At 36.0% G+C, this 11,291-nt stretch overlaps 1 protein-coding gene across 1 annotated transcript; it reads right to left on the bottom strand.

Moving 5' to 3' along the window:
- Window positions 1-3,752: 3,752 nt before the first annotated feature.
- LOC143549111 (uncharacterized) lies at window positions 3,753-10,107 on the bottom strand. Its single transcript, XM_077040101.1, has 8 exons — window positions 9,655-10,107; window positions 8,332-8,742; window positions 7,150-7,428; window positions 6,755-6,994; window positions 5,804-6,161; window positions 5,468-5,688; window positions 5,254-5,380; window positions 3,753-4,720 (listed from the first exon to the last, which is right to left on the bottom strand). The coding sequence occupies exons 1-8, from the start codon at window positions 10,105-10,107 to the stop codon at window positions 3,753-3,755; spliced, it is 3,057 nt and encodes a 1,018-aa protein (XP_076896216.1).
- Between the last annotated feature and the right edge of the window lie 1,184 nt (window positions 10,108-11,291).

The raw sequence follows: 11,291 nt of genomic DNA, 5'->3' as shown, positions 1-11,291 counted from the left end.
CTAAAATCTTCATCACTCACTAAATTTACTACTCATGAAATGTACAATTTCTTTTGCATCATATGCAACTTATGAACTTATGTATGCATCATGTTAGTGACACATGCCATGCAATGGAAACAGAAATAGGAGTATAGGGCCACCGATCATAATTCACCAAACAATAGAAAAGGTAAAAAATATAGGGGGGGGGGGGGGGGGGGGGGCTCCATCTATTTTGTTAGGATTCACATCACAGTTAATATAGGGAGTTTTGCTCAATAAAATATCTTATTATTGCTTTTAAAATTTATGAGTGTTTTTAGATTTTTGTTTTAATATACCGAGAAAAATGTAAATATCAATTACTATTACATTTTTAAAATTTTTTTTCAAAGTTTTAAATTCCTTTCTTATGCTACTTTATCGTTTTGATTTGTTTATTATTTTCTACATTTTACGTTATTTACCGTTTCAACTTGGTATTATTCTTTATGTGTTACGATTCGGTCTAATTTTTGTGAGTTAATATGTGTGCGTGATTCACTGTTTTTAGTCTAATTTTTGTTTGGTCTAACGGTCTCGTCGCAGCTCAGGTCTTAAAAACTAGTTTTTTTAATTTCTCTTCATCTCATAAGAAACGTATTATTAATTAATATATAAAACAATGGGAAAGTTAACGTACAAATTAAATTGACGTACTAACTGTGAGAACCAAATATCGTAATTATATACACAATTAGTGTAATTATGTAATTACACTATGTTGTAAATACAGTACACTATAATCACTCTATGTTATATATATAACTACACTACTTAATTTGCATGTTTTGCACGTTAATTTAATTTGTATTTGATTCAAACCCTATAAATCAAAGTATAAAATTATCACTATGTTTTTTTCTTTCTTTTGGGTTATCTAGATTCTCTTCATGACTTCATCTCATTAGAATTGTATTAATTAATATATAAAATAATTCAAAGTATAAAATTATGGAGAAAGTTAAGATACAAATAAAATTAACATGAATTGTGAGAATCAAGTAGTGTTGGTATATAAGTATTACAATTAGATACTATATGGGGAAAGTGAATATGGGGCTGTTAAGCATGTAAGGTTATATGCGAAACCATTCAAAATTACGTAGTTTTGTTAAAAAAAATCCTTCCAAACTTTAATTCCTTCATAAATCTTTTTAAAATTTGTCAAAAAAATTGAATATCTACCTCCATCTAAAATCATTGTCTCCAACATATCTGTTGATTCAGTTGTCATCTACAAAATCAAAACCAATTAATATCGATCCCCATTTGAAAGATTGACCACGGAGTATTATTTTGATTTCCTCATTTTCCCATTTGATGATCAGTAATTAGCTTTTGATTAAAGGACATGTTTTGAAATTACTACAATGTATTTAAACAATGGTTTGTTTATTATTAGGTTTAAAATGCTAGATTTGATGAAGCTTTTCATTATCATTTTTTTTATTTAATTAAAATGGGAAAGTTAATTTTAGTTGACCAAACTTATTTTAAGGAATTAAAGTTCTGATTTTTTTTTATATATGTTTAGATAATCAACATGTCTTTCTACCATTTGCCTTTGATACATTTGGTTTTCTGGCTCCAGATGCTGTGAAATTTTTGAGTAGGGTTCAGCGCGTCGTACACGGAACCTCTTCAGCTTCTAGGTCCCAAAGCTTCGTTTTTAGCAGGATTGGCTTTGCTGTTCAAAAGGGGGTTGCGGCGCAGCTTGTTGCCCGTTTGCCTGCCACTTTATTGTAATCGTTTTATAGTAAATTATATGTAAAGTTTAGATGATTTTTAACAAAACTACGTCGTTTTGGATGGTTTCATGCTTAACAGCCCGTATTCACTTTCCCCATTATAATTATGTAATTACATCATAGTGTAATTTTAATTAAATTACATTATATTGTATATATAATTATACTATTTTATTCTCAGAGTTTGCATGTTAATTATATTTGTATTTGATCCAAACCCTAAAATTATTACTATTTTTTTTTTGAGTTATCTAGATAGTGAAGTATGCTGAGGTGTTGGCAAAGTATGTGAAAAGGGCTGAAAGCTAAGGGGGTGTTTGGGATTCCTTATTTTGGTATCCTTATAACTTTTTCATAAGTCATAAGTTATAAAGTTGTAACTTATGGAACTTTTCTCCTCATATCATAAGCAATTCCAATCACCTTTTAACTTTTTAAAAAGTTAATAAATCATAAGTTGGTGAAGATAAGCAATCCCAAACACCTCCTAAATGTGGTTATTTTTTCTCTATATGCAAGGAGGATTAATTTCACGCGTTGAAAAACAAGTACATACTTGATTTTTCATTTAATATAGTGTCAATCAAAATTTAACTTACATAGTTTTTATATACGTAATTTTTTTTTACAAAATAATCATTCATAAAATTAAGATTTTTATAGTTTTGTTATATTTGCTGAAAAATTCGCCGTGTTATATGGTATGTTGTGATATTGATTATAACGTTGTCGAAAGAGGTTTATCACAATGTTAATTACAACGATGACTCTAACCATCTACATAACAGTGTATCCAACTTGTAGAATGGCGCGCTTAAGTTTTTTGAGTTGATTTTTTTAATAAGTTTTGTTAGCATATATTCAAACCTCCCTAATCAATCCTTATATCTTGATTTCCAAGAATAAAACAAAAGAACAAGGTCTACATAGTGCAAGTCTAAAAAGCATCCATAGATAATATAGCATTTCGGTTACCTTGCTCAATTGCAAAGCCACAAAACACATAACATAATAATCATGTTATTTTCATTAATGATTGAAGAAGTCATAATCCAGTTTTATGAAATAACGGTTGATAAAGACGACTAATGGAGAGAAAACAACGATCTTGTGGCAAATGTATAGAGTATCGTCGGCGAGAATTTGACACGGTTATTCAAGGTTTGATGGACATGAAAGAAGAGAAACATACAATATGTTATCGGTAAATTAGAGGGCAAATGTCTGGTTTAGAGTAAGACAAAATATTGTGCTGCCTCCTTATTTGAAAACATTAACAAACTCCTTGGCACAATGGTGTCTAACTATGTCCGGCAAGGGCACCCACGTGTAACCCTTTACAACGATGTGTTAGCCTCATGTCCTCGTTGCCATATTTTTATGTTTTCCATCGACACGTTTACTCTTCTAAGGACACCTGTTATATCCTTGCGTGCACGCGCGCGTTAACCGTACATTTGTTTTGAGCAACACAGACCAAACATCTATATCTGGTCCAACACCCCAACTCATGCACCTTGTCTAGTCCATTCCCAGTAAATGGCAAATGCTGATGTTCTAATCATAATTAATAACCTTTTCACTTTGGAAAACCACACTAAAAGCATATCATGTTGTAAGTTGTAACCTACATTTCCCAACATACATTGGTAACACAACCTGTGTGTAGCATATATTCATTACATTATACATGTATGTTTCAGTGCAGACAGAACCCATGTTTCTAGTCCATCCCATGTGACCCATGACATCATCCATTTCCAGCAAATTACTTCATTCTGTCCATCCAAAGAGAACACCTAAACTCGCATAATCAAATAAATTTTGGTCCAAATCAACTTCAAGTTAATTCCTTTGGCAATGAAGTTCATCAACCAGTCAGTTGTAAATGGTTAAATAAATATATGCATGGTTTTTACAACTCACATTCCCATGAAAACATCAGCAACAAAAAAATCTATCCAATAATCATATGTTGTTTTACACAAATGGGGCTTTTGTCAACTTATCAAACTCTGCACCAATTTCTTTAATTACTTGTTTAGTTTCCTCCATTGCACCAAGTTCTGAAATGATCTTTTCCTTTTTAACCAATTTAAGTGTCTTTATTTCCTCCAATTCCCTAATTTGTCTATTCATTTTTTCAATCTCCTCCTCGGTTATCTTATCTTGTATGTTACGTTCTTCCAATTCCTCAGCGATCCCTTTTGACCGTTCAACAAATTTCTCGTGTTTGTCCTTCATTGAAAGGAGTGTGGTTAACCGCTGTCTTAGCACCTCAACAGCAAACCCGTTGTCTTCAAGTTCTGCTAGTGTTTCCAAACGGTCCTCGATTACTCTTCTTGGATCATCAAATTTCAGGCTGTAAGCCTGGTCAAATGTGGTTGCAAAGTTAACCATGGCGGCAATGGCTAAGCCTTCTCGAGCGCCCTCTTTAACTCCGTCCAGCAAAGGACGGAAGTGTGGTTTCTGTGGAAGCTTCCGGAAGGCTTCCATTGATTCCGGTGTTTTCCAAAGAGCCATGCTTTTGATAAATGGCAAGTTTCCTAAATCCAATAGTCCCACACTTGCCCTTGATGTTGATTCCTCCGCAGTTGCCTCTACAGATAGATTCAATTGTTGATTAGAAGTAGTTACCGGAGAATGATTTCCTTCACACCGTCTTAAAATCGGCTGATCAACAGGCACGGTGTCCAGGGATTTCCCAACAGAAGCTTCTGGATTTGTTGTTGAATCCTTCTCCAAGCTCCCATCTGCTTTTTCTTTAGATGCATGTTGATTAGAAATAGTTACTGGAGAATGTTTTCCTTCACCCCGTCTTAAAATCGGTTGATCAACAGGCACGGTGTCCAGGGATTTCCCAAAAGAAGCTTCTGGATTTGTTGTTGAATCCTTCTCCAAGCTCCCATCTGCTTTTTCTTTAGATGCATCTTCGGAAACTGCAGAAACTGTTGAAACCAAATCAACACATTCGAATTACTCAGACTCCGCCCATATAAAACACCATTATTTAAAAAACATATGGACTAGGGGTATAAACAAGCCAAACTACAAGTTCGAGCCAGAGCCCAAGCTTCACTCATAGAGTTCGAGCTGGCTTACGAGCCTAAACAAGCATGTTATTGACATAACTTTTATTTAGCATTAATATAAAAATTAGCTAAATATATGCTATATATATATATATATATATTACCCATTAAGTATGTATAAAAAAATAATTAAAAGCCTAAATAAATTAATTAATTAATAATAAACTAGCTGGGATGGAGCTTGAAAAACTACTCACAAACCAAGCTAAATTTTTAGAAATAAAGCTCAAACGAGCCAAGCTAGAGCTTATGCAAGCTCAGGCTTGGCTTGTTTACACCCCTAAATGAGACAAACAAGCTGTGCCTGAGTTGGTGGATCATGATTGCACAATTATAATGGAATGTGATCCACCAAATTACCAAAACATATCAGGAAGTCACTAGTGTACCTTGAGCTGGTAATTCAGTGTTTATATCACTGATTGCCCGACGCTTTACTCGTTTTCCTTTCCTTGATGAGTTCTTTTTTGTTTTCCTTTTAAGAGCAACAGATGCAGCATCCCCTTCACTTCCCTCCTAATAAAAACATAAAATATATTCCAATTTAAAAGCAGGTAACAACAATTAGTGTTTTCTTGCTAGTTATTATAATAATTTTCTCACCTGATCAACCACTGTTGATGGTGCCAATGGACCGTCTGGCTGATTCGTGTCAGTTTCAGCGACATTTGAAGTTTTTTCACCAAGCGGCTTCTGAACAATCTTCCCTTCTGATACTGTCATCGCGTTACACTGCAAATCCAAGATAGGAGGGAGATTTTTGGTAGCATCTTTTTTTCCTACAAGTTCTTGGGTTCTTGTTCTGAGCAAGTCGATTTCTGATCCTGAAAAGTGCTTTCACCTTGAGTGCTTAAAATAAACAACCATATATGTGTATAAAAGGTTTTTAAGTAAACAAATTTAAAAATATACAGAAAACCAGGATTCAATTAATCACACCCTTTGTCGAAGCTTGCAAGCTTTTAAGCTCTTTGCTTAATCCCCCCTTCTTTCTTTTAGAACCTTTTGTTGAAGCTTTCATTTCGGTATTTCTTTCTCTTTTCTCTTGGTCGGTCATTTCACTCACTTCAGAGTCAAGGTTCTCAGATTGACCACCAGAAAGTTGTTTCTTTTTTGTACTTGAATCAGCATTAACAATTTCATCACTTGGTGAGGTCTCACCATTGCTATCGACATTTTTTTGTGTTTTTCCTTTCACTATTGATGTTGCAACAGGAGGCTGTTTACCAATGGTAGGTGTTGTCTGCTCAATCTGATTATCTATCAAAGAATCAGTTGTCCCCACAGCCGTGTCACCCTTCACAGAATTAATGTTCACATGATTATAATAAAACAGCGTGCAAAAGAAAATTAAAACTTGAGACGCCACAAAGCAGATCTAAGTTCAATGCATAAGCATACACACACACGTGCGCGCGTATAGGAGGGTTCTACATTGAAGACAGCTTTTCTGCAGATATAGAACAAACAAAACAGAACATTCATTTTTTAATTTAAACATTATATTACAAGGAAATGGTTAAAATACAATGTTACTCATTTCTTTTAACATTCTAGATAAATACATAAACAAAATTCGTTTATTTATAGAACCTACACATGTGTAGGTAATGTTTGAATGTGAGAGAAAACACGCGCAAACAAATTAATTTAATGGTTTTTTTTATGTATATAAACATAGACATTTGTATGTAACAAGTAAAAGTTTTTATAGAAATATGAACCATTAATAGAAAAGTAAACGATTTAGGTTTGTTCATTATGTTCACGCAATAATATGGTCTTCTGTAATGAACCTCTCACTATGCGTGTATGTGTGTATGAGAAGTCAACTTCCCGCCTTGAACACTAAATGAAGGGATAAACAAAACCAATCAATATTTAACTCACCGCTTTCTTTTCGTGAGAAAGATTCTCAGTTTCACTAGAGGCTTGGTCAGTCATTCCATTCACTTCAGAGTCAAAGCCTTCAGATTGACCATCAGATGGGGGCATCTTTTTTTTACTTGAATCAGCATTCATAATTTCATCGTTTGGTGAGGTCTTATGTCTCTTCAATATTATTGTTGGATTCAAAGGCTGTGGCTGTTTACCTATCAAGGAATGAGTTGTCCTCACAGCCGTGCCACCCTTCACACAATTAATATTCACATGATTATAGCAAATCAGTTTGCATAATATATACAAAAATGAGAAGTCAATCCCCCCCCCCCCTTTTCTCTCTCTCCCCTTGAACACTAACTGAAGGGATAAAACATATATTGCTCATTTGATATTCAACTCACCACTTTCTTTCCATGCGAAAGATCCTCAGTTTTACTAGCGGCTTGGTCAGTCGTTCCACTCACTTCAGAGTCAACACCCTTAGATTGACCATCAGATTGGTGTTTCTTTTTTTTACTTGAATCAACCTTCATTACGTCATCGCCTGGTGAGGCCTTATCATTGCTATCAAGATCTTGTATTTTTCTCTTCATTACTGATGTTGCAACAGGCGACTCTTTACCGGTGACAGGGGTTGCCTGCTCAATCTGAGTATCTGTTGTTCTCAAAGCCGTGTCATCCTTCAAAGAATTAAAGCTCACAATATTATAACAATATATTGCACAAAGTGAAAACTAAAACCATAGAGCCCACGAAGAAGATCCAAGTTCAATGCATAGTAACTAGTTTAGATACAATCCTGAAGCCACTCAGTTTTATCTTGCCTGTATTCTATAAAAAAACTGAGCAAAACACCTAACGGGTAATGCCAACCTAAGTAGCACGGGAACAGGTACGGGACCATGATACGGGGACGTTACGGGTACGGGAAACGGCAAAAATCCAAGATACGGGTACGGCAACGATACGGCAAAAAAGAATATAAAAAAATACAAGTATATTAAACAAAGTCCAATATATATATATATATATATATATATATATATATATATATATATTGTTTAAGAATTGAATACGTTAGTTAAAAACTTAAAATGTAGGGCTACAAATGAAATATATAAACCTAGAGAGACTAGATTAAAGAAAAAATACCTTTTTATGTAAAAGTTTAAATGTTTTAGGGATTAGATTCATACAAGTGAAACATAAAAGGGCTAAATGTTAAAAAACCTAAACTTAGTTTAAACCTAAAAACCTAAAAAAAGTTATCTGCCGTCACATTCACAGCCTATATGTTCTTCATTCTTCTTCCTACTGCTCCGGCGCTGGAATCCGCCGGAATCTCAGTTTCGGAAACTTCGAACACGCCGTACCCAAAGCCCAGATACGTATTACATCCCGTCCCTAATTTTTGGAAACGGCCGGGAAACGTTTCGGCGGCGTTTCCGTCCCCAGCGCGTCCCCGGACAGGGACTCCACCTCCTTTGGCGTTTCGGTGCAACATAGATGCCAACTTATTTGTTTGAAACGTTTAGCTTAGGCAACCAAATATAGCACCCATAATTAATTTATAATATGAATACCTGAGAAGTGTTGAACCATTTTCCCCCTTTCCACTCCATATGTGGCCTAACTTTTGAGTAAATAAATTCTCGTGCGTTTTTTGTATGTTTAAAAAACACATTATACCTATTATCAGGAAGTACTTCGGTAATTACTCCACACCACCACCCAAAATCATAATAAACATCAACCTTTTCCGACACACCAAAATTCTTATCCTTTAGATAAGGCGGCGAGGGTCGTATATGATGGCAATCTACTGTAGTGTGAATAATTGCCTCGTTACCAGCTCCCGGCTGATACTCAACTAGAAAAGTAGAGTTGCCTGAGTTTTTTAGAACAGTTGCAGGAAACCAAACATCCCGCAGACGTTCTTTCTCAAAAGACACCTCTACTTTCTTTCCCACAGTAAACATCCATCCCGTCGTTTCCTTCCAATAATTAAAAAAAAACTAAATCAGAAGCATTAAAGCAAAAATTAGCATCATTAAATATACAACAAATATACCTCTTAAATTACAAAACTATTATACCAAGATCAAAATGAAAGCATGCAAAAAAAGCTGTAAACAAAACTGTAACCAATCGAACAAGGTCTTGTTCATATTTGTTACCAAGCTTTTATCGGACAAGCGAACAGTTCACGAATACCTAACTGAACGAAACTTCTTGTCCGTGTTCGTTCATTAAGGAAATGAACTTGTTCTCGATCGGTTCACGAACACAAACTAAGACAAGCAATGTTCTATTTGATTTGGCTAACCGAGAATGGTCATTGTCAACGGCTCACTCTGGCTACCAAATTTGTGATGGTATTTTCTATAACATTCATATTCGTATGCTAATTCTACATAAAAATTATTAACATAATACGCAGTTTCGCCTAAATCTATATTAAAAGATTAGAAAAGTCATTAAAAAATATATAAAAAACTTTAATGAACAAATATAAGCAAACATAAACGGGCACATTATCAAACATTCACAACACAGCCTCTATTTTTGTCCGTTCATTAGTCAATCGAAAGAAATTCCTTGTTCATGTTCGTTCAATTTAAAACAAACAAACAGTTCACAAACAGTCCGCCGAATGTTCGATTCATTTAAAACCATACATACACATAAACCGATAAAACAGTGCGGGAACTTTCAAAACTCCGACAAGGCACTAAAAACAACACAAATTATCAAGCAACTCAAAACGGATTGTCACAATTAGCCCTAATACTTACTGTATAGTGAAGAAATCAAACAATCCCCAAAACATACATGATTTTAAACAATAACTCAATAAGTCAATAACAAACCCTAACATTGCAGTCTATTAATATAATAACAACTACCTGCTTCTTCCGTTCGATCCACCTACCACTGATCCACTCCTTATGCATCCGTAACTCCTCACACCGAAACCGAACCTCACCGGGCGGGTTCTCGAACGAAACAACGTAATTCTCAGCATCAACAACACCAGTAACCACACCGGTCCACCATCCGTCTCTATAAAACGCGTCCACGAGATCATTAACCTGAAAACTGACCGGACCGGTGTCGTGAGCCGGTGCAGGTCTGACGTAAGCAACGTTGGCGTACTCTCGCAGCCGGTTGGACGAACCGGCTTCGGATAGAAGGTTGTGGTACTCGACGTAGACAAGGCTGTTGCGGGTGGTGTGACTGGACGGCGGGGGGTAGATTACGGTGGCGGTGTACCAGGCGCCGTCGTTGGAGCCGGGTTTGTGTGAGCTGACTTCGACTTGTGAGCCTTTGGTCAGGAAGGAGGTGGAGCTGATGGCCATGGTGATGGTGATTGGTACAGACAAACCCTAGGTTGGTGATTCACTGATTTATATTGGTTTGGTATTGGGTGTTCAAGCTGCCATTGTATCATATCATACTATCATTTTATTATAATAATCATATTACCATATTATATTCTATCTATGATCTATATATCATAATGGTGAGTTACGGTTAATTGTGATTTTAAGCTATTAAGGGAAGATATTCACTACTTCACTAACAGAAAGTTACTCAAGGAATTTCTTATCTTATGAAATAGTTTTGTCACTTTGTGAATGTTGTTTTTTTTTAAGTTTAAGTGAATATAAATGTTAGTTTTCTGAAACTTATAACTGGAAAAGGAAATTATCGCTCAATGTTGGCCACTTGGCCAAGATTTAAACGTGACTTTTTCTTTCTAAAAATGAAAATTTATTAACTTTAAGGGGGTTTCGTTTCACGTAATGAAATAGAATTAGAATTTATATAGGATTTAGAATTGAGAAGAATTGGACGTGGAATTAGAACATTTCAAAAGTAATTAGAATCCAATTTCATTCTTGATTTGTGTAGTTTGACAAATGAATTGGAATCTATCACCATGAATACCACCGAATACCACCGCATCTCCAGCCAACTCCACCGCACCCAGGTCAAGAACTCGGGTCGCGTTAGGGTCAACATTCTGGTCGCATTCGACTCGACCACCGAGTCTACGGTCCGGGTCTACGTTTCATGTCTCATCGGGTCTATGGTCCGGGTATATGTTCAGGTCGAGGTCACAATCTGGGCCTACATCCATGTCGCATCCAGGCCAACGTTCCGAATCGAAGGTTTGGTCGCATACGAGTCGACGGTCGGTAATGTGTTTGGGTCATGTTCTCGTCGACGGTACGGGTCACATTCGGTTCGATAGTCGAATCGAAAGTGGACCGTCGAATCGAACACGCTTAGACTCGAAGCGCTGAACCGAACGCGAACTAACACGGAAAGTTGAACCGAAGTGACCTGGTTCGAAGCGTCGAACTGAACTGACCCAAAGCGTCAAACTGAACACAAACTGACCCGAAGCATCGACTTGAATGAGAACTGGCAAAGATCGTCGAACTGAACACTTTTGACGCGGAACGTTAAACCGAACGCAAACTGACCCAGAGTGTTGAACCAAAGCGAAAGCGTCGAACCAAAGGTGAACTGACCT

The sequence above is a fragment of the Bidens hawaiensis genome, unplaced genomic scaffold, assembly GCF_021521415.1.
Source record: "Bidens hawaiensis isolate Kalapana, Puna unplaced genomic scaffold, B.hawaiensis_p1.1 tig00015443_1, whole genome shotgun sequence".
Classification (NCBI taxonomy): Eukaryota; Viridiplantae; Streptophyta; class Magnoliopsida; order Asterales; family Asteraceae; genus Bidens; species Bidens hawaiensis.
The sequence above is the reverse complement of the archived record's forward strand: the minus strand, read 5'-3'. Positions and strand labels throughout refer to the sequence as shown.